Genomic DNA, 25193 nt, shown 5'->3' with positions numbered 1-25193 from the left:
GTCATTGCTGAAGATGTGGCTTAAATAAATTAGCCTCAACGGACGTTAAAGCTAGGGATCTAGAGGAGAGTTTTGCCAAATGTATTCATCTGAGACTACTATCGATGATAAACTGTGCAAATCTAATATTTGAGCTAAAAGGAAATCAGCCGCAAGCTTTTTTCATGCAACCACTGGTGGTGCTGTTGCACTTGGTTCCTATAATGTCATAAAATAACAACTGATCTACCTCAAGACATCTGTTAACAGCAAATAAGATGTGGATGCCAAGAATTTAGCCTTTTTTATGTACATCTTTTGATGTAACATTCATTCAGATCCCCAGACCACAGCACTGTGCCCTGTATTGTCAGGTGAGCTCAGTAGTGGTGTTGATTTCCACTCACACTGCGTTAATGATTCACGTTTACAACAGCAAGACAGTAAACTACAGGGCTGGTACCAGGCAAAGGTCTCCCCATGGTCACAGTTTCACATCACTCAAGAGAAGACTTCTATCAGAACAGCATCATCGACGAGAATGGGGAAGGTGAGCCATGTTTTATGAGAGCTATATTATTTAGTAATATGAACAAATGAGAATGAAATGAGATAATCTCACTCCGACTTTTTTGTCGTTCCAGAAATCTTACAATTCTAACATGAAATTAAAATCTCATATAAAGTTATTAGTACAATTAGTACAAATGAATCTCTCTGGTCTTTTTTAATGAGATCACTTGTTTTGCCGATCTTAAATGAGATCTGCTTCTTTGTTCGTTTAATTTGACAAATATAGTGTTGATTTTCCCAAAATTACAAACATGGTACAGCACAAAACATATATACAAAACATATACAGAACATATTACTCTAAATAAAGACGTACTAAGAATATATTGTGCTTATGTACATATTCTCACACAGTTAGGAGTATAGTGGGACTCTGTGCCTTTCATTTCATAGGATCCATATATAAAATATAGCAAAAGGTTTAAATCTTTTAGCGTTTTTAATCTTCTTCCGCATCATATAAGCTTGAGTTTCCCAAAAGTGCAAAGGTCATACATAACCTTGTCATTTCAAAGACCTCATTTGAAACAACAGTGCTCCTGCCCATGCATTATACGACCATAGAAATGTTAGATTTCAAATTCATTATGTTTATATCCAAAACTTATATTGCTTCTTGGAAAGTCAAAGGCCGAGCCTTGGCTTTAACTAGCTATGAGGAAACTAGCTAATGGTTTTGGTTTTAGTTTTTTATGTATATGAGGTTTAATTTTAATCATTTTAACCACTGGCAGGGAGAAAAAGGAAAAAAAGTTGCCTCTCGTCTATGTAGGTCAAATGTTTACATGTGCACCCTTATTAATTACTGTACACGACTTCTGCTTGCTAGAACGGATTGTTCGTGTTACATACATTTGTTCAGTGAAAACTTTTTTTTATGTAAGTAGGTTATAATATACAAAATCATGAACATTTCAGTTGAAGATAAATAGACTATTTATTAATGGTAAAATCTCTCATGCATTGTTCTCTAACATGAAATCAGGAAAAATATTCAATGTTAAATCTCAGTAAGAAATAGTGACATCAATTTGGAGGTTCAACAAGTAGATAAAATAAATGGTAGATTTTTATATTAAGTCAATTCACTGTTATTTAATATATATATGTAGAGAAAACAGAAAAATCTCTGAGATATAGTCAAATTTCTGCTTTTGGAAGCCGAAATCCTGAAAACTTAGGCTGTCTTGTAACATAATGGATGTTAGTAGATTTAGTAATTGATGCACTGTAAACCTCACTGAAACTTTGATCCTGGTTACTGTATTGCTCTTAACTGGTCCAAACGGAATGTTAGGACATTATTAATGAATGATTTTAAATGGTGTTTCTAAATGTAATGTAAATGTGAGTTTGTACAATTTACTGTATGTAAAGGGTTGTTTTTCACCCACTCTTTCGTTGTGTCTTTGTGTGTTTGTGTGTGTCCCTCTCTTTCATTTTCTAAATCTTTCTGAATCTTTTTTAAAAAAGTCTTTAGCTCTGAAAAAGGCCAATATTTTTCAGGTTTTCAGCTAATTTCTAATAACTAAGCAAAACTGCATTTAATGTTTTAAATGATTAGATACCTTAATTTGGCACATTCATAGATGCACAACAGTACAAATTATACAACGGTATATAATAGAGAATGTATTATAAAACAGAATGTAAAATATGTACAAATGTAAATGCACTAACTGACTAAATAAATGTACCACATATGTGCTATATACTGCTTTTTTACATACATCGTGCCTCATTTGTTTGACCTGTTCTGAAATGCTTTCCAGACCGTAATCGCTTGAATAGGAAAGAATAGTTAAAATGTGCGGTTGTAAAAGGTTTATAAAGTGAGAAAACACCATTAAATGAACGTAAGATACTGATTTGTATAGGAGCTGGAAAATAGTGGTACATTTTTCCCACTCAGAAACCAAGGGGGATGCTAACTTTGGTATTCAACTAATAGGAAATGCTTGATGATTCATGTGCCTTTTATAATCAATTTCTTCCTCATTGGCTTGTGTTATAATCACAGTCCAAAGGTGATACAGAATGAAGCAGCAGATTATAATTCTATACAGCATGCCGTGACCTGTGAAAACCCATCAGATGTCTCTGTTGCTGAATTCTGGAACGAAAATCGAGTTTTGGCTGTCTGTCATATATTTTGACACCTCTACTTTAACAAACCATAAATATTTGTCACCAAAACAAAACAGAAGTGTTTTTATTTACTTGCCTATCTTCCTGCATAGATCACAGAATTTAGCAAATACACAGTTTAGCAAATACAATGCTTAAAAAAAAAAGACAGTCAGTCTGTATAAAGATAACTCAAACCTCACTAGCTATGTGTGATTTCTTCACACAGTGAATGCCATGATTTGATCAAGTTGTTGGATAGATACGTGTCGTAGAAAAACAGACATAATACAGATAACCGGCTGACAAAATGTCTGTGATGCTCCTGTGCTGCCATCTGAATGTAATTTTCTCCTTTTTCACTTTTGGGCCGTAACCAGATTTTAAAATATCTGTTTGTTGTCAAATGAAAACCTTAGTCATGCCATAAATTCAATAGAATTTGAATATAATTTTCCCCCCCAGAGGAATCCATACATTTAAGTGCTGGAACAGTCGCACTGAACAAATGGAGATTGGAGAACACCTATTTACAATAAAAAAAACAGTTTTCATTTGACTCATTGTCGTGTATAGGAGAAAATATCCAAATTTCACCATGTGAAGGGTTTTCCCAGCACACCATACATAGAGTAAAGCTGATTTAAAACAATACAATGCTTTCAAGAAAAAAAATGGGTCTGAACATTCATCATATAAGATACAATATGTATCTTATCACATGTAGTGTATTGTTATTAACTGTTCTGAGACCAGCATAAGGGTGGAAGTGTTGGAGCCCATTTACTATAACATATATTACAAACCTACTTTATTAATGTTTTTTTGTTATTGTTTTTTTCCATTGACAGGTGGAGGGCAGGAGAATGGGGAATTTATTACTTCTGCTCTTAACTCTCTTTGCCACCTGTAAGTATCTAACTGACATGTAAATTAGATGCAGTGATACACTGATATATGGTTGCTACACTGCAAGAGTTCAAAGTCCAGACTATTATCTGAGCAATATAGTGATGCAAAAGCCAATAATTCATTATAATGTACATGTGGTCAAAATATTTTGTTTATTACTGACAGTGTTGGCAGATATTGTACCTAATACAGGACAAACCTGTAGATATGATTTCAATGTTATGCTCTACTGAGATAGATACTGATATAGGTAATGATGTCACACACAAAAAACCCATTATTTCCAAGTGTGTATTTGCTATATAAGGTATAAAATAAACCTTTGTTTATTTTAACTGTGTTATACAGTCAGAGTTACTGTTACCATGCCAAAGTTGATTATTTTCCTATAACAGCACATCCTGAAGTGTTTTACTCCTCTTATACCTCAGCAAACTTTACAATTACATTTTTTTGAATTAAAGAATGACACGTCATACTTTTCATCCATTTAGAGTTACATTTACTGCTGTGATCAGTGTAAATGTTGTAATCATTCATGTTGCCAAAAAACCACAAAGCACAAACTCTTCTGTCCTGAAGACTTAATGGAAAACTTAATGTTACAGCTCTACCTTTGACACTGGAGACTCCTTCCAAAAATGATAAATAAACAACTCCCTACAGCAAATGTCATTATATCAACAATTACATACATTTACAAAAATCCATTTTATAGAGAGCCAGGTTTGCAGTTCCCTATGTATGAGCTGTTACTATAGAAATGATAACGTATTATAAGGAGCACATTAATATAAAGCTGTGATTTGCCTTACAGATGGAAATACCATCAGAGTTGCTGTTATAGAAAGTTAATCAACACTTTCCAGCTAATCAGATTCTAGAATTTAACACTAATGCGTTCTAAAAGATTTTAAAATATAGGTCACTATGTAGAAAGCAGGGAAAAAATGAATGTGTACACCGGGATATGTCATTTCCTAGTAAAATAATATATAAGAAAATTACCTTCTAAAATTGTAATGTTATGTATATCTGAAACTATTCTTGTAATAATTCAGGTTTTGTGTTTTCCCTAGGCTACAGTCAGAATGTTCCTGTCATTAATATGTCTGTGGTGACATTGATGGAAGATCTACGTCCAGGTACAGTATGAGCAAACAGCTTGTCTACAGATACAGGTCATGTGATAGTCTACATCTGATTTTGTCTCTATGCAACAAAAACAAAATTTGTAACAATGTATCCACATCATATGTCGTGGCGCCCGTTATGAACTAAAAATGGACAATTTCTTCACAGGTGAGTTCGCATTTAAAATCAAAGCATATGATCTAGACAATGACCCTCTTACCTATCGGATCACTGGAGACAATAATCACTTCAGTGTGACTGAACATACTGGTGATGTCTACATCAAAACTCCACTCGACCGAGAGGTGATTTTAGCTTAAAGAATATTTTCTTAAAAAAAAAAAAAACAATAACAGTAACAAAAAAACCCACACATATTCAGTTGTTATTGGTACAGTTAAAGGGCAGAAGTTCACCTGTTGATTTTTTTGCTTCCCTCAGACTGAAGACTTCTTTACAGTAAATGTCATTGTTAGCGATGGGATTCTTGATGCGGTAGGTTTGATTCATGCAATGTTGAAATCAGCTCAGGTTGTTCTTGAAACATCACTCTGTAATATTAAAGTTTTTGTTTTCAGACATCAAAACCTGTTAACATTGTGGTGCTAGACGCAAATGACAACGCACCAAGGTTCGAAAATGCACCGTACAACATAAAAGTGCCAGAGGTGGGTGAAAAAATGAGCACGTACAATCATACATTCATACACACACACACACACACACACACACACACACACACACACACACACACACACACAAAGAACCTGAGGTAGATTGTAAGTTTTGGGAGAACAAACAGAGGCAGTGTAATTTGTTTATGAACAAAATACTTTGCATATGACCAAAATATATTGAACAAATCTGTGTTTTTCTTCTTAATGTGTCCACTAACAGAACACCCCTGTGGGCACTACAGTGTTGAAAGTGACAGCGTCGGATCCTGATGAAGGCTCAGCCGGGATAGTCTCATACAGAATCGATCAGGTATGTTCCTCTATATGTGGCTCTTTAGTTAAAAGGAATAAGATGTTGGAGAGCTTCTTCTCGAGACTTAAAGATCACTTAAAGAAGTTAAAATATATATATATATATATATATATATATATATATATATATATATATATATATATATATATATATATATATATATAAAAGTTTCCTCAAAGGGTCTTTGTTAAGGATTCTCAACCTTCTAATGTTCTATTTGAAACTTCTCTGATAGGGAAACACTTATGTTGTAGGGATCTACATAGAAGCTTTAAGGGTGCCTTGGAAAATAGCAAACCAAAGACCCCTCTTTGACAGGAAACATTAGGGTCAACATTGAAGAGTTCCTCAAGAAAGGAACAACCCAAATAATGTACTTGGACTCTACATGAAAGTTGTAAGGGTTCCTCCAGAAATTAGCAAACCAAAGAACCTATTTGGAACCCTTTCCGATAGGGAAATACTCTGGTGAATAGGTCTACATAGATGTTTTAAGTGTTCCTCTCAAAATAACCAAGCTGAAGATATGGATATATATGGAACCCTCTCTGACAGGAAACATTCCGGTCAACATAGAAGTCTACACCAAAGTGTTAAGGTTTCCTCCAGAAATTAACAAACTAAAGAAACTACTTGGGGCATTATCTGACAGTGGAATACACTGTTGTAGGTTTTAAGGGTCCCTACCAAAAGAAACAAATTGAAGAACCTACATGGGACCCTCTCTGACAGGAAACCCTCTGTTGTAGAGGTCTATATAGAAGCTTTAAGGGTTCCTCCAAAAAATAATAAACAATAAGAATCTTTAGGGGGTTTTTGCTTCTAAGTGTGCAGATTCTGAGTTGAGTTTATCGCACTCAGAGTTAAAGTGGAATTGAATGGAGGAAACAGTTTGAAGCAATAATTCAACATAGTGATTCTGATCAATAATGTTTTTTATGTCTTTGTGTGTTAGGCCATCCCAGTTGAAGGACTCACCATGTTCTCTATCTCAAGAGACAAAGGAGATGTTGTGTTGAATGAGGCACTCAATTTCACAGAGAAGAGCACATTTTATCAGCTACTGCTTGATGCGTCTGTGAGTCCATCTTCATCCACGCATGACATTTTGTCCAAGTGCTTCAAGAGTTTTACTGAATAACATGCATTGTGGTCACACATTTGAAGAAGCAATCTGGGTAAAGATGTTAGGATACTGCTGCAAGTAAAAGTACAAGACGAGATGGTTTGCTCCAGTTTGACATGGATGGACTTTTCTGTGCAGAACGTGTACTTTTGTTGGTTTCTAAAGAGTATGTAGGTGGACCACTCTTTAACTGAAGAACAAACAATCATAAGCTTCTGAGGAGTTAATTATCGATGAAAATCAATGGTATAGCATGCTGCCCGTATCTGTATCTGCTTAGCTCCAGAAATGTGTGTCTGTATTGAAATATAAACATGAAGTGGGTGTGGCATAAACCAGAAGCATTTTTTGACCCTATCACTAACTACTGTTTTTTTTGTTTGCACCTGCCCATTATATTTTCTAACAAATCAAGTTGGTTCTATTGCCCAAAATATAACTCAACCCAGTACCCTGTGTGAACCTTTCTGGCCAGCTTTCTAAACCAAAAATAGTGCATCTCCTGTTTCATGCTTATTGACATTTGTAGTTTTGACTTGGCGTGGTCTTTAGCCTTGCTAAATATGATCTTGGTCTCAATCAAGAGTTTGTAAAAATACTAGTTGTGTTTTTTCTTTTTCCATGCACAAACTTTGGCAAGAAGTAATGTATTTTTCTAGACATTTTTCCTAATCACTGGCACAATGCACAAATGAAGTCGTCTAGTTAAAGTAAAAGCTTGGCCTAAAACAAAAGTCAGTCTTTGCAACTGGCTGAATGGCTATAGACTGTTTATATAGGTGTGTGTGTGTGTGATTGGGAACAGGTGTGCATGATTAGAAGTCAGGTGGCTTGTAAGTGAGGGTGAGTGATGGGAATTGCAGTCTGTGGTGGCCATGTTTGTTATCCACAGGGCGTTCTGGGAACTGGAGTTCTGCACTAATTCTGGTGACAGATATCTACTAGTTAGGTTGTTAGCATAAAAAGTCTCACTATCAGGTTAGCATATAAACATCATGTTAATCCAGCTCCTTAAGTATTGACTTGTTTATCATTTCAGGATGGCGGTGGACCACTTTACGGAAATCCCAACTACTTTCAGTCCTCCAACATCACTGCCTTCATCACAATAGTTGATGTAGCAGATATCGATCCTCAGTTCCTAAATCTTCCAAACACAGCTCTTGTGAAGGAGCATTCGCCGATTGTACGTATCACAATTTTTTCTGTTAGTGCTTGTAAATGGATACACGGAATTTGATAGATGTTCTTCAATCTACTTTTTTAGTTTGCTAGCTTTGCTTTTATTGTTAAGGGTCTAAAACCCTTATAGACCAGTATAGATTTTATTTCATTGTAAATTAACTACTCTGCATTGTTTTGTTTTGTTTTTTCATGAATGCATGTGCTGTTGTCTGAACCTTTTGTCCTTGTGCATTATTAGCAAGTTTTTTTTCTATATTGAAGATAGAATTTTGTTTACAAACTATATAAATATAAATAATTGTGCTTTTAAACCCGTTTATGTCACAAGCAGAGAATGTGATTGTTTTCCTTTTCCAGGGAACATCCGTGTTCAAGGCTGTAGCCAGAGATCCAGACACAGGGATCAACTACGCCATCAGTTACACCATTGATGGTGAAATAATTTTAACTTTAGTATATAAACAACTCTTTTTGAAACTTAGTTATAAACAATTTATGTTTTTTTATGGGTGGCAGATGGTATGGTGGTACAGGGTGTAAGGAATAGGTTGCAGAGACGGATGCAAATGTAGATATTAGAGTAACAAAATAACACTATTTTTTGTAATAATAATAATAATAATAATAATAATAATAATAATAATAATAATGAGCATTGAGATTTGCGTTCTGTTTGCACAGTAGATTGTGAACTAAAAACTTTTCTTTTTTTCATTTTTTTTTTCACAGACTCCAGCGTGAACGGTCTGTTCAAAATAGACTCGGATACTGGCGTTGTTTCTGTCATGGCCGAAATTGACCGTGAGGCCTTACTGGACAGTGGTGGTGCTTCTGTGACACTCACTGTGAAGGTAACAGTCATACCCACTGTATATAAACACCACTGTAGCTGCAGTGCTTTACATTTATTAACTGTTCACTATGATTTATAAGCTTTTAATGTTTAAAAGTGTGTCTTGATCATAGCTATCAACAACAACAACAACAATAACATTAACAGCAATGATAACAATAATAACTACATTAATAATACTAAAAATAACTGTCATAGAAGACACATTACGTTTAGGGCATTTGGCAGATGCCCTTATCCAGAGCGACTTACATTTATCTAATTTATACAACTGAGCAGTTGTGGTTTAAGCGCCTTGGTCAAAGGCCCAGCAGTTGCAGCTTGGCAGTGCTGGGGTTTGAACTCATAGACTACCGCTACCCTTGCAACCAGTCAATGTTTAATGTCTTAAACATTGCAGGAATTCTAATGAGTTAGAACAATTTATTTGTATTTAAATTAATGAATTTAGCTCAGTGGTTGTGTTACTCCACTCAATTCCTTACACTCTTTATATTTTTCCCAGGCCACTGAAGCTGGCTTGAATGTGAATGGCATCCACGCGAGCACCACATCTACGCTCGATATCCAGATTGATGATGTGAATGACCAACCGCCGATGTTTTACAACTGCACAGGGACAGAGTGCATACAGACAAACGACTTCAGCGGCGAAGTGGACGAGCATGCATCTGTTGGTCTGTCCATCACAGGATTAAACATGATTGTCAAAGATAAAGATGCGGTGAGATGAAGCTCATTTTCAGTCTTAAAAGAACAGACTGCAGGATGTACTAGTGACCCACACTACCTAAAGCAATACAAATGTAATTTGTTTTAAAGCACTCTACAAAACCTATCCTCATCCGAATGACGATTAATGGAAATATGAGATGGAATGGGACAGCTATTAATATCAACTTTTTGGTTCAGATCCACTAACATTTTTTGTATATGGGTGCTCTTTGTAATATAATGCATAACTGAAACACTTAATGGCACTGATTCTAGCTAAATGTTCAGAAGTACTTGGATACAAATATTTTTTTTTTATTAGATTTTTATATTATGGTTTCAGGGCGAGAACAGCCGTTTCCTGCTCCGCCTTGAGGGACCGTATAAGGATGCGTTTTCTGTCTCACCTATAAATGACATGTCGGAACGAGCTGTGCTGATCCTGATCAAAAACCCAGCTGCTGTCGACTACGAGAAAAGCAAAACCATGATTGTGCAGGTGGAAGTGTAGACATGTGCAGTGGATTAGAGCAGCATGATATAGAATTTGTTGTAAAGCGTTATAACTGTATTCAGTTATAACTGTTTACAGTTTTTGTTTTTTTGTTGCTAGGAAACAGACTTTGTCGATCAGTATTATGGTGGTGATAGCTCAGGGATCCTATCTTCTACCCATTTATCTTCTAGTTAGTTTACAAACAAAAAAGTCAGCAAGTTGGTTAATAAATATAAAATTCCAATTATTGTGTAATGAAATAAAATGTAACATTATCTACATTAACAATAACATTTATCTAGCACTCATATCTGTCTAGCATGCTTTCTACAAGTCTTACAAGATTGAAATTCACTGATCAGGAACTGAAAGGGATGCTTTGGTTTATTCAGGTGGTGGCCACAGATGCCAACAAACCTGAGTTTGTGTCGACAGCTACAGTCACCATTAAAGTCAACGACATCAATGATAACATCCCAGTATTTGAAAAAGATGCTTATAATTTAGCTGTTCCAGAGCACTGCGAAAATGGCATCATCTTGGAAACCATTACGGTATGTGTAGGGTTTAGCCTAACATTGGGTTTAGCCCCAGTTTGTACTTAGTATTTAGTCTCAGTTTGATGTACTATAAATTTGGGCTTGGTCTCAGTTTGGGCTTAGTACCAGTTTGGGTTTAGTCCTGGTTTGAGCACAGTCTCAGTTTGGATTACTAAAAGTTCGGGCTTAGTACCAATTTGGGTTTAGTCCCAGTGTGAGCTTAGTCTCAGTTTGGGTTTAGTGCCAGTTTAAGACTGGTCCCAGTTTAGGTTTAGTCTCAGGTTGGATTACTACACATTTTGGCTTAGTACCAGTTTGAGCTCTGTCTCAGTTTAGGTTAGTCTTAGTTTGGGCTAGTATAAGTTTGGGTGTAGTGCCAGATTAGGTTTGCAGTCAGTTTGGGTTTAGTCTCAGTTTGGGTTCAGTCTCAGTTTGGGCTTGGTATCAGTTTGAACTTAGTCCCAGTTTGGGCTTAGTTTCAGTTCTCAGTTTGGGTTTGGTTTCTTAGTCTCAATTAAAACCTAGTCTTTGTTTGGGATTGGAATCAGTTTAGGCTTAATCTCAGTTTGGGCTTAGTCTCAGTTTGGGTTTGGTCTCTTGTGGCCTGTTCACACCGGGATGTTTTTCGCAGCGTGTTAAACGGTCCGTTTTACAACCCGTTTTTTGTGTTCACACCCAGGCGTTAAACCTGAGCGACACGCTGAATGAAAGTGTAAATTCACTTCCTGACATTAGATGGCGCTTATTGAAAAGCATAAATACCCCGGTACACAAATTGGTGCTGCACAACCTCCTGTTTCTGACACCCGCTTATCACTGAGAAGAAGAAGACAGCCAGTATTTACTTTAAGCTGTTCACACACTTTTTGCAAACTCGCTAAAGCACATATACACTTTTGTGAAACGTAAAGTCTTTGGTGATTTTGGCCACTGCAACAAATACTTCTTTAAATCCTTAAAGATCTCATTTTAAACAGTATACCCTTTTAAATAAGTAATCTTTTTTTTTTTTGGTTGGGGTTTAAGGCAACTATTGTGCCCAAAAATGTTAATGTTCCTGCAAACTGATGCAGTGTTGACTATGAGTAATCTTTTTTTTTTGTGATCAGTATGATAATACAACAACACAGTAATGGGGCACTTAGCTATTTGAATAAGAGGTCAAGAATACTTATATAATATATATGCCAGGTGCAAAATAAATACAATTGACTATCAATCAGCAGATTATCATTTGCAGGGAAGAGACATACAATGCTATTTACTGTAGAAAACAACACTGAAAGAATCAAATGGATCACTTAGAATATATGCTCGCATTTCAGTGTCGTCAAAAAAAATAGCCACAACGTAATAAATACACTTATATAGTGTTTAGTGTGTAATTCTGAATCTGGTGCTTTCAAAAGGCACCTTGTTTATGTGTGTAGGCAGAAGGATTTATTAGCACTGAGCATTTATTTCGGGTATGTCACTTATGCACTCTCACTAAAATAGTGGGTTCTTGCATCTTCTTCGTCTTCTTGTTTCGGCTTCTTCTTCATCAGTAAGACAGTTTTGTACTCGAGCGCCATCAAGTCGTACTTTTATGTAACTTCAGCAGCTCCAGGCACGTGAACAAAAGCGCAAATCTCATTGGTCGGCCAGTTTTTAATGCGGCGCGGCAAAAAAAACACCTTTTGACGTTAAAAACATTTGACGCTTTGACGCCATGTGTTTTACGCCTGGGTGTGAATGTGCTCAATGACAGCCACTGGTGCGTTAAACAGACCGTTTTTCACGCTAAAAAAATCGTCCTGGTCTGAACAGGGGTTTAGTCTCAATTAAAACATAGTCTTGGTTTGGGCTTGGAATCAGTTTAGGCTTAATCTCAATTTGGTCTTAGTCTTAGTTTGGATGTGGTATCACTTACTTTGATCTTAATCTCAGTCTGTGAATCTGCCTTAACTAACATTTTTTTAATCATTTTTTGTGTCCTTCAGGCGACAGACATGGACGAGCTGGACAATGGCCTCCTCACCTACAAACTGCTCCCTGATAGCATGTATGTACTGTAAATGTGTCGGACACTGTATTTCAGATCCAATTTGTCAGACCTGATATATCTCTGTGTCCGATCAGATTAGTCTCAACCTAATAGTTAAATCTGTCATTCTTAAAATCTAACACTTTGTGCATAATTTGCTACTTGGTGCACAATTTGGAAATGTAATGTAACAGTTACATAACCTTATAAGCATCACATATTCGCTGTTACTACTTTCAGTCAGATGTTTGTGTGTATTTAGTGAACAAGTTTCACAACACCACCACTTGTGATAGTTCTTGGCATTATGAACTTGGTGATTTTCATATGTTACGATGAATTTAAAAGGCCATTATACCACATTGAATTCTGAATTAGGAGTTGATTCATTTTCTATAACAGCAGCCTATCTTAATACATTACTGTCTCCTTAGTGGGAATCATCCCATCTTATTATTTCCTTTCCTTTGCTTGCCTTTCACAGACTGCCCTTATTTGATGTCTTCTCAAACAATGGGTCCGTTTATGTGAAAAATGGAAAAGAGCTGGACCGCGAGCGCAAGAACTCATACTCTGCAACTCTGCAGGCTCGAGACTCAGTGGGGAATGTGGGCACCACCGTGCTGGAGATCTCCATTGAGGACATAAATGACCAGACACCGCAGTTTCTCAGAAATCCATATGAGGTCTTCATTCGTGAGAACGAAGTTCTGAAGACTACTGTCACTGTGAGAGAAAATATCATTCAAACACACTCTCATTAAAGCATTTGAGACTGGTCAGGATGATCATAGCACATAAGTAAATATTTTTACAACTCTACATTAAACAGTAAGGTTAAAGTGCACCACGTACCATAACCAGAGCTTGCCATGAGCCTTGAGGTTTTTTTCTGTGGGTAGGCTTGCTCTTGATTGAGTCATATTAATTTGTGGACATACAGTCCCCTACTATTGGAACGGCAAGGCCAAATTATTTGTTTTTGCTGTAAACTGAAGACATGAGATGAATATGAGAAGATGAATATGAAAAGATAGTTTAGAATTTCATCTTTTATTTCCTTGTACTTATATAGAGATGTGTTAAAAAAAAAAGAACAAAGCACATTTTGTATTAGACCACCCAATTTGTAGGCGACCAAAAATATTGTAACATGAGACTGACAGGTGTTTCTTGTTACCCAGGTAAGATTTTTTAAAACAATAAATTATTGATTGTTTAAACAATAAATAGCTCAGAACACCTACTCTTGGTTTTAGCCTTCGTAAAGACTGCATTTGTTGTTAAAACGGATAAGCCAACATGAAAATAAGAGAGCTGTCTATGGTAGAAATGCAAGCCATTTTGAAGCTGAAAAAAGAGGGAAAATAAAGGAGAGGCATTGCACAAACATTGGGCATAGCCAATACAACAGTTTGGAATGTAGGGAAAAGAAGGAACCACTGGTGTACTGAGCAACAGACACCAAATGGGTTGGCCAAGGAAAATAACAGAAGTTGATGACAGAAATATTGTGGGAGCTGTGAACAAAACCCCCCCCCCCCCCAAAAAAAAAGGTCAGTGACATCACCAACCAGCTCCACAGGGCAGAATCAACTGTTTTAAGAAGACTTCGAGAGCAGAAATATAGAAGCCATACCATAAGATGCAAATCACTCAATCAGCAGTAAGAATCAGAAAGCCAGATTGGAATTGGCAGAGAAATACAGAAATGTGGCACAAAAGCTCTGGAACCAAGATTAACTGCAACCAAAGTGATGGAAATGCCAAAGTGTGGAGAAACAAAGGATCTGCTCATGAGCCAAATTATACAAGCTCATCTGTGAAACCTGGTGGAGGTAGTGTCATGGCTTGGGCTTACATAACTGCTTCTGGAACAGACTCACTGAACTTTATTGATGATGTAACCCATGATGGGAGCAACAGAATGAATTCAGAAGTTTACAGGAACATTTCTTAGCCAATTTACAGAGAAATGCATCCAAATGAACTGGGAGAAACTTCATCATGCAGCAAGACAATGATTCAAAACACACTGCCAACTCAACAAACTTCATCAGGGGGAAAAGTGGAAGGTTATACTGGCCAAGTCAATCACCAGACCTTAACCCAGTTGAGATGCATTTCACCTCCTGAAGAGGAGACTGAAGAGAGAAACCCCCCGAAACAAACAATATCTGATAGAGACTAAAAAATCCTGGTAAAGCATCACAAAAGAAGAAACCAGCAGTTTGGTGATGTCAGCAAGTCGCAGGTTTGATGAAGCTATTGTATTTGTATCTTCACCCCGTATTTTACGCTCTTAAGTAGAAATTCTGCGAATTGCAAGTTGACTGAGGCACGAAAAACTCTGTACCATGCTAGTAAATCAGCTTACACATTTTTTTCTCCTGGTGTTAACAAGTTTGCACACAGACAAATTTTTAATAAATCAGGTCCTCAGACTTCCAGTATTAGTGACTTGGAGAAGTCTGTAAGAATCACACACACACCCCAGATGCAGCAGTTAGAGATTAGATTTTTGTTTTAGAAAATGTAAAAATAGCTTTAAAGCTTTAATGATGTTTGGATCTTTGTTTAGGCTCGAGATGATGATGAGCCAGGTACTCCCAACAGTGCAATCAAGTACAGCATTGTGCCTGGTGAATACAGTAGCAACTTCACAATCAATGAGAACACTGGCGAAATAACAAGCAACAGCCCTCTGGACCGCGAAGACATTGATATCAAGCTGAATGGAGTGATCAAGCTGAACGTGAGAGCCACAGACATGGGCACGCCAGCTCTGTCCTCTTCGGTCGAATTGATCATCAACGTCGATGTGAGTGTTTAGGCCCTTGAGAGTATATACTGTAGATTTACATCTAAAAATGCACGATGATGATCTTATATTACTATGATGATACAAGATTCCACATCTTATATTTTAATCCAGGATGTAAATGACAACTCACCTGTGTTCCTGCAATCAGAATACACCTTTCATGTGAAAGAAAGCGAAGGAGGCAAGTTCTTGTGTGTGTGTGTGCATGTGTGCGTGTGTGCGCACTCAGGTTAAATGATTATTATTAAAGCTCTGTAGTTAATGTGTATGGTGTATTTGTGTTTATACAATTAATACTGTTAAAAGTAGTTCTGCATGATGATAGTCTTATACTATAACACCATCTATATGACAGTTAGTCGAGCGGTGTTACAAGAGTGCTTGTATTTAGCATTCTTAGTATACCGCACTGGGACGTTTCATTGTTTATATCACTCTGCTTTGTGTTTGCTACAGCACTACAATATGTCTTGGCATTCCCTCCAGGATTTCAGAAATTAATGCAAAATCAAGCAAATTCTGCAATATTCTGAGAAACTTGCAATAGTTCAAAATTACTGCAGATTTTCCTCAGATTTGGACCCAGATGCATCATGTGACGTCATAACAACGTACATTCAGCCAAAGCACATGCGTCAAACATGACTACAGCAAAAAGGTCTCATTTACGAACAAATATCACTATGTAAGACCATGCAAAACAATTTCATACGATTGTGATTTTGCCAATTCAAGTAGTTTTCCGCCAAAAAAAGAAGCATAAAAAATTCCAAGTTGCATCTCAAATTTTGAAAAAAGACGCATCAAGCATTTTTGGCCGCAACGATCAAAAAAAACTCTTCGAAATCCTGTATGGATTGTCATGTTGCAACTGTTTCACTAGAGGAAACATGCATGCAAGACAAGACAACCTGTAAAAATTTCTGCCACTTTTTGGATAAAAAAAAAAATTAATCTTGTACTTGTACCTCCCACAGGCGTCACTGTGGGTTTTGTGTACGCAACCGATGCTGATCAAACCGTGTACAACAACCGCATATCATTCAGCATTAAAGCTGGCAGCGGAGGCACCTTCCTGTGTGTGTCAGAACCTGACGGTGCAAACTACCGAGGTAAGATCATGGTGGATCCGGATAGCGCGCTGAACTATGAGAGTGAAAACAAGAAGTACACGTTGACGGTTGAGGCCACAGACCTGAGTGGGAATACTGCTACGTGCACGGTGCATATAGTGGTGGAAGATGTAAATGACACGCCGCCAATTTTCCCTACTGGGATAACGATGAAGGTGGAGGAGAACACACCGGCGGGGAAGGAAATAGGCAAAATTGATGGGAGCGACTTGGACACGAACCACTCGCTGGTCTATGAGCTTGTTTCCACCTCATGCCACTGTAACCTCACATGGGCTCCGTGTAAGGAGCAGTGGTTCGTTCTTGAGCGCAATGGGGCTGTGGTGACTGCTGAGGGTATAACAATCGATTACGAGGAGTGCACTCAGGTGGAAATGAAGGCTCGAGTGGTGGACCTTTACACGGAGAAGGGCAGGAACAGCACAGAAGGTGAGGAATACACACAAAATGACTAACATTTGCTCATGACCATTTTATCCAGGTTATAGTGGCCTCCATATGTAAACCTTCATAATCTTAATACCTTTTTCGATTGACCAATGATAAAAAATGATTATTTGACAGATATAAACCAATTTCTAGATGTTGTGCAATCATCTTTACGCTCACTGCCCCATTTAGCACCATAGAGTTATTATTGCACCTATTAGTCAAAAATGGGACGCCAATTTATAGAGGCACATTGGTGCAGGAATTGTTCTGCCCCATGGAAGGGGAGGAGTTAAAAAAGACAGAAAAGACAGTTAATACCAGGATTGCCAGGTTTTTTTTTTTTAAACATCAAATTGGGCTAGTTTAAAACTACACTGCGGCTGCCAAGATCTTGTTTTACAGCATATAATTTGAATTAAATCCAATAAAGTTACACAAACAAAGGCTAAGTGTAAGTGTACCTTTTTGGCAAACTTTAAAAAACAACACACAAACAAAAAACAAAAACAAAGAGTGCAGCTCCTATTGGTATCTGTGTTATACTTACGTAATTTTTTTCATCGTTGTACTGTGCGACTCGTTTTTTATCTTAAATTTTAAGCAATAATTTCAGCAACTTGAATTTGTTCCTTTGCTTTACCAAGTACATCACACAAGTTCATTTTGGTTTTTGACGGATATTTTCATCTCTTTCAGGTGTTGTCATGATTGATATCATTGACGTGAATGACAATGCACCAGTGTTCATCCCAGTCCAGGAATTTTTTGGTAAATCTTTAAAAAAAAAAAAATTATAATTGTAATCAAAGTGTGTAACATTGTATTTCTAGTTTGTGGAAATGTTAAAAGTCCTTCAGTAACTAATGTTCTCCATTTAAATGTTTTTTATTATTATTATTTTCAATTTATTACATAATTACATGTTTGAAAGTTACAATAATTATTACTAATGGTTTCTAATAAATACTACAGTTTTACATTTCTATTTCCTTCTTATCTTATACAATATACTTTAAAAATGCTCAGTCAATGAATAAATTCATAAAGAGATGCAAAAGTATTAAAAAATGTTACATATATTAATGTAAAACGTCCATCTTGTAGTCCTGATTTCTGAGAACATTGACCAAGACAAGAGTGTGGCCCGGGTTTATGTGAGTACTTTTGATGCTTTTTAATTTCCATTTAAATTTAGAATTTTACATTAAAATAAACAAATGAGACAAAAATATTATACTTGGTCATTTATTTTTTTGAGAATGGTGTGACTCCCTTGTGCAGCAATAACTGCAACTAAACATTTCCAGTAGTGATACTACCATCACCATGTTTCACAGATGGGATAAGGTTCTTTCTATGTTTTCCTTTCCCCAAACATAACACTTCTCATTTAAACCAAAAGTTCTATTTTGGTCTCATCTGTCCACAAAACATTTTTCCAGTAGCCTTCTGTCTTGTCCACGTGATTGTTAGCAAAATGCAGAAGGGCAGCAATGTTCTTTGAAGAGCAGTGGCTTTCTCTTTGCAACCCTGCCATGCACACCATTTTTGTTCAGGGTTCTCCTGATGCGAGACTCATGAACATTAACATTAGCCAATGTGAGAGAGGCTTTTAGTTGCTTAGACATTACCCTGGATTCTTTTGCGACCTCAAGGACTATTACACGTCTTGCTCTTGGAGTGATCTTTGTTGGTCAACCACTCATGGGGAGGAGTAATAATGGTTTTGATTTTCCTCCATTAGTCTGACTGTGGATTGGTGGAGTCCACACTTTTTAGAGATGGTTTTGTGACCTTTTCCAGCTTGATGAGCATCAACAACTCTTTTTCTGAGGTCCTCATGATACACTTCCACAAACATGTGTTGTGAATATCAGACTTTGATAGATCCATGTTTTTTAAATGAAACAGGGAGCTCACTCACACCTGATTGTCATCCCACTGATTGAAAACACCTGACTAATTTCACCTTAAAATTAACTGCTTATTTTTCTCAATAAATAAATGACCAGGTATAATATTTTTGTCTCAATTATTTAAGTGGGTTCTCTTTGTTTACTTTTATGGCTTGTGTGAAAATCTGATGATGTTTTAGGTCAAATTTATGTAGATACAGAATATTATAAAGGGTTCACAAACTTTGAAGCACGACTGTATATACCTAGACATTCCAATGCCTAATTCAAGTTATCTTGTTAGAACGGACTTTAAGTCTTGTGTATGACGTTATAATAATAAACAGTAACTAGAAATAGACCTTTAGGATTTGCTACATGACTTATGATTAGAGAAATGATCAGGGAGGTTCTGTAATGGCTTGTGACATAAACCACCAGGGTGTTTGTGTGCATATATATGTATACTGTATGTATTTGAATTTTTAACTTCATATTCTTGTTATCTCTCAAAAGGCCAAGGACAGAGATTCGGGAGTCAATAAGGAGATTGTGTTTCAAGTCGTTTTAGTGGAGTTTGCCAGCACCAACCCGAACGACAAGCCAAAGCCGATAAACCTCATTTTCTACGCTGAGACCGAGCAGCCGGATCCTGAGGGAAACTACAGAGGAGTTATCAAGTAAGATTATACCACGCCGCTATCATATTCTCAGTTCTGATTGGTTAGAAGGTGTTGATGAATTTTCTATAACAACAGCTCTGACTAAAGACAAATCACAGGTTTCTATTAATGTGGGCGGCTATGGCTCATGTGGTAGAGCAGGTTGTCCAATAATCGCAGGGTTGGCGGTTCGATCCCTGGCTCACATGCCGAAGTGTCCTTGGACAAGACACTGAACCCCATGTTGCTCCTGATGGCATTGGTGTGTGAGTGTGTGTGAATGGGTAATGAGAAACAGTGTAAAGTGCTTTGTAGAACCGCTAAGGTTAAAGAAATACGCTATATAAGTGCCATAATAATTGACCATAATGCACTCATTAACATTTCTATAGCAACAACTTGCCTCACCACACCATCCTGCCATTTATACATTTCTCAAACGGTACCGTTTTTTTTTAATTACGCCCATTTGGCATAACGGTCACAAAAACTTCAGTGAATATATCTGCCCTGCCGACACATGCCTTATTTTTTGTGCTTGCATTATAATCATGAAAGTTCTTCATTATTATTATTATTATTATTATTATTATTATTATGAGCAACTTTGCTGCAATTTTTATTAACACTGCTGTCCCAGGATCGTTTTTTCCCCAACACTTCTCTTGAAAGTGCTCTGAAATCAAACTAGCTTGCTTTGCCTGGCTCCATCCTGAATATTTAAATGAACAAATCTGTTCATGATGTTGTTTTGTTTCTCAGGTCCAGAAATATCCTAGAAGCTGATCAACAGGGGAAGTACTTGGTGACTGTGGCAGCAAATAATGGCATTCTCAGTACAAATGAGACACTGGAGGTAAGCGCCATGACACAATTTAACCATTAGTAAATGGGTTAATGATAGGACCATTAATGGTAGGATCATCAACCTAGGTTAATCGGCTGAATTCTGGAAAACAGCGAATAATATACTTTGACCTCTTGACTTAAACATATTTCACCAGCGGACATGGAAATGTTTTTATTCAGTCTAGTTCTGACTTTGTGTTGACGTCTGCCATCTTTCTGTTTACCGAACACAGTGATAAAAACAGTCAGTCTGTGATAAAGATGGCTTAAATCTTTCCAGCTAAATTCCTCACACAGTGAATCTCAAGTAACATGGCCAAAATGTCAGAGCAAATTGCTCCTGCACAGTTACATCATCATCAAAACAGAGAAGAGTGCTTACACACTCTGTACAATGAATCACTCAAGCAATTCTGCATGTCCAAGTTTTTCTGTTTTTATATTATTAATATTTTATTTCTTTTTGCAGCTCATCACGGTGGACAAGTCTTACAAAGTCAGCCTCCGATTTGATTCGTCATTAGATGAAGTGAACGAAAACCTCCCATACATCAGAGAGTGAGTGTCAGAGTCAGCGCCTGTTCAGCATATACGCTTCAGCTCATTATCCGTCACTTCAAGTGTAAAGCAAAAAGAGGTAAAATGCTGCTGGTATGGAATGTTTTTCAGGGCCCTGATGGGAGCCACAAAAGCAATGGTGCATATATTTAAAGTGTCAGTCGACACAAGCGACACCACGCAGAGGTAGGATCATGTGAAAATGTAAATAAAGTTCATATGTGCAGTTATCCTGTATATGTCATACTTACAGTATATGTGTAATAAACTTTATTGTTCTTCCTTTTCGGTGTTAAATAAATATATTTATATTGACATTAAATGATCAATCAACTCAGTTTTATCTGATACTTTTTATCCATTTAGAGTTACATTTATATTAGCAAAATGTTACTGTTATTGCCGAAAGCAAATCAAATACACCATGATTCCATTGTATGATACTGATCATTGCCTTACCTTTTTTTTCCCCAGGAAAGTGATGACCATTCTAGAGGTGTACTTCGTGTACCTGAATGGGACAGCCCTCAGCTCTGAAGACGTGGGGAGGATCCTGAACTCGCAGGCCGTGTATGAAGAGTACGGCGTCATCTTGCAGCAGCTTGGTCTCACCGGCATTGTAAGAAACAGGAACATGGCTTTTTTTCCATCTTACGTACATGTGGATTATAAATTACAATAGTGTCTTGAACTTTACTTATTCAGGAACTAGATTGTAGTTTATTTACTCTTGTTAATGACTTTTGCAGAGGGCAACCACAGAGACGACAAAAGAAAACAACACAGTGTTGTTCATCATGGTGGGACTCGTGGCAGGGCTCGTGATCGTCCTGATCGTCACCACAACGTCAATGATTTGCATTAGGAAAAAGTAAGGAATCATACACTCATGGGAAAATTACCTTCATCAGTGCAGTGGTTACTCAGTTGTGCTTAGCGCTTCGGGCCCTTGAGCAAGGCCTTTGAGCCTCAAATGCTCAGATTTCCAAAGAGAAACGTCAATCTCTGGATAATATCGTCTGACTAATGCCATTAGTGTAATGCATCCTGGACGGTTGGTATAAATTATGACCCTTCCTGTCTTTCAATATAAGGTTTCATAATTTATTTATTTATTTATTTTTGCTGTTAACAAATATTTAGAAATTAAGGACTATAATGGAACAAAGCACAACATCACCACCAATGCAGAAATATACACAGAGACTAGGGCTGATTTCTTTCTAGCCCAGACTGTAGATTCATTGACCGTTGTGTCAGGTGATTACACAGAGTGACACGCCCCCCGAGATTTGATCTAAATTAGGGCTGATATTTTGTGTCCTACAGTATCCGCAGCTTGATGAAGGCGCATATTAATTTCAGTTGTGGGTGTAATGCATGTGAACAAGGAGGATTATTTACTCTATCATCCTTTTTTTTCCCCATAATGCCTTTGTAGGAGCAAATAAAAGTAGATAGACTTTGTGTGTGTGTAATAGTTTGTCCTAGATCATTATTTACCATTATTTATGCCATCAGTGAGACCTTGTTATATAATCCTTTGCACAGTTATGGCCCACGCTGGAGTTATACTGGTATTTCTGCATGTGACCTTTAATTGACGTTTAAAATTTTATTTGCATTTCACTTTTCCAGGTACAAGACAAAGCTGAAGGCAGCCAAGGCCATGAACACGGCAGCCATGGCGGCTACTGAGTACCAGAAGGATGGGCCTGTTGTTCCTGGAACCAACAAATACACCAGAGAGGGGTGAGACACACACGCACGCACATTCACACGTGTACACACATGCACACATGCACGCGCGCACACACACACACACACACACACACACACACACACACACACACGCGCACACACACACGCACACACACACTGGATTTAGCCAGCTTGATTTTTGCCAGCAAGATTCTTACCCCATAATAATGATGTGACTGTGTGCTAAGCGTGTTTTTTGTGCTGGTGTTTGTTCTGCAGGGCGAATCCAATCCTCAACCTGAACATTGATGCTTCCACAGACCTAGGCTTTGATGAGGAGGCATCTAGTGCAGACAGAGAGAGGTAACAATCAACACACACCACACTTTCTATATTTTCATACTTACTTAACCCGTATATATATATATATATATATATATATATATATATATATATATATATATATATATATATATTCACACATGCGCACACACACAAATACCTAATTTTTATAACCACAAACCGAGCCCTTCCTCAGCTCCACTTCTGGCTGCTAAGTCCATCAGGAATAAATAAAGTTGTTCTGTTATGTGATTCTGATTGTGTGTATGTGCTCTGTGTGTTTGTAGCCTGAATTCTCTGGATGACAACATGGACATGAATGTGGCTGGCAAGGACAATATGCCAATGATGGTAAAACAAACAAAAAATAAAAAACAGTAACATTTTACTAACACACAATGTGCATGTAGATAGTGCTGTAAATGATGGATGGATGGATGGACAGAGGGATCAAAGGTAACTTGCTAACTATGATAGATGGATGGATGGATGGATGGATAAGTGTACATCTGAATGGTTGGGTGAATGGGTGGATTGAAAATGGATAACTAGCTAGCTATGATGGATGGATGGATGGATTGATGAGTGGTTGGCTAGGTGATAAAACCATCTATTCATGGCTGCATTTTCTTTTTGCTAGATGATTGAGGAAGAAGAGGAAAATGGCGGCAACTCTTCATACATCGAACCGCTGGATGCAGCTTTGGCTCATAGAGGGAAGAAGAAAGGATCGCAGAGTCCCAGCCTTACCTTTGACAACCCATCTCTCGACACCACAGACCTGTAACACACCATCACTCAGCTCTGAGCTGAAACTGGAAACATCAGCACTCTTCCATCAGCCATAAAGCCATACGGCTGGTTCTATAAATTAAACAGTGTACAGTCAGCTCCTGTGGGTTAACATGCAGTTTTGTTTTGTTTTTCAATACCTCAGGAAATAAGATTAAAAATTAGAGATGAAAGCTTTCTCTTGTGCAAATGTCATAATAATAAAAGGCGTGAATTAATGTTAATGTCACAGAGTTAGTTTTTAAATGTAACAGCCCGATTGGGTGCACACTTTCGTTTGACTCGTTTGGAACTGGATTGTAGAAATCTGTGATGTTTTCAAAATCTTGTCTTAAAAATCCACAGCGCTGCTCTGTTTTATGTGCAGAAGAGAGAAATTATCATTCCTCCTCCTTTACATTAGCACAGTAAATCACTTTATTATATTTTACACTTATAATTTTACATGGCTATATCTTTTATGTATGTTTTGATTTGGTGGTGTTGTTTTTTTTCCTATTACATTTTCTCATGTAACCGGCGAAGGTATCATAATCCTCATTGGAAATAAATATTTATACCACAGTGCCTCTGAATTCTCTTCTCTGATTGGTCAGAAGGCGTTGATGCATTTTCTATAACAGCAGCTCTGACAATAGTTCAACTGCAAATCACAGGTTTCTATTATTGCTCTTGATCTAATTCATTTCTATAGTAACCACTCATTCACAGGGACTTTGCTGATGGACGCAATACATTAATCTAATAATAAACAGATTTCAAAAGAGCGTTGTTGTTTAACAAAGTAAAACGTATAATTATTGATTTTTGACTGTTGATGGTGGCATTATCTGTAAGGAGATGTTCATTAAACCTTTATGGACGTAGTCTCCAGTGTCAGCGTTTTGTAGATGTTTTCCACCATGGGAATGTCTTCAGGATAGAAGAGTTTATGTTTTTCTGGTCTCTCGTAAACATGACAAGCGTAGGTTTTTTATTTAATTTTTTTTTTTAATTTTTTTTTTTACTTATTAATCTCAAGAGAGAGAAAAAAAGAGAGGCTGGTAGGACAGGGAATGACTGTTTATAGCTGCTATAACGTAAGTGATAAGTGATAACATAACTTGTTTCATGGATGTTCTAAAACATTACATATACAGTCCCCTCCAAAAGTATTGCAAGGCCAGTACATTTGTTTTTCCTATACACTGCCATTTGGGTTTGAGATCAGGAAAGATCAGAATTTCAGATGTGTTAAACAACTTAGAACATGGCACCTTTTGTAACAGACCACCAAATTTTTAGGTGAGCAAAAGTATAGAAACATAAGTCTTGAAGTAAATGAAACATCACTTAATATTTGGTTGCATAT

The 25193-nt window shown here is 37.1% G+C and overlaps 1 protein-coding gene across 1 annotated transcript; it reads left to right on the top strand.

The window, feature by feature from the left end:
* The first annotated feature begins 466 nt into the window (after positions 1 to 466).
* On the top strand, positions 467 to 24409 carry cdhr2 (cadherin related family member 2). Its single transcript, XM_053651068.1, has 31 exons — positions 467 to 529; positions 3531 to 3588; positions 4671 to 4736; positions 4894 to 5030; positions 5167 to 5220; positions 5304 to 5393; positions 5623 to 5712; positions 6671 to 6793; positions 7881 to 8027; positions 8384 to 8459; positions 8756 to 8877; positions 9385 to 9603; positions 9937 to 10092; positions 10482 to 10643; positions 12611 to 12672; positions 13139 to 13382; positions 15236 to 15475; positions 15590 to 15659; positions 16456 to 17040; positions 17740 to 17811; positions 18148 to 18197; positions 19455 to 19618; positions 20363 to 20456; positions 20919 to 21007; positions 21119 to 21193; positions 21482 to 21626; positions 21757 to 21878; positions 22646 to 22759; positions 22988 to 23071; positions 23338 to 23401; positions 23691 to 24409. The coding sequence occupies exons 1-31, from the start codon at positions 521 to 523 to the stop codon at positions 23835 to 23837; spliced, it is 3930 nt and encodes a 1309-aa protein (XP_053507043.1). The 5' UTR covers positions 467 to 520; the 3' UTR covers positions 23838 to 24409.
* Positions 24410 to 25193: the final 784 nt, after the last annotated feature.

Source organism: Ictalurus furcatus, chromosome 2 (assembly GCF_023375685.1).
Source record: "Ictalurus furcatus strain D&B chromosome 2, Billie_1.0, whole genome shotgun sequence".
Classification (NCBI taxonomy): Eukaryota; Metazoa; Chordata; class Actinopteri; order Siluriformes; family Ictaluridae; genus Ictalurus; species Ictalurus furcatus.
The sequence above is the reverse complement of the archived record's forward strand: the minus strand, read 5'-3'. Positions and strand labels throughout refer to the sequence as shown.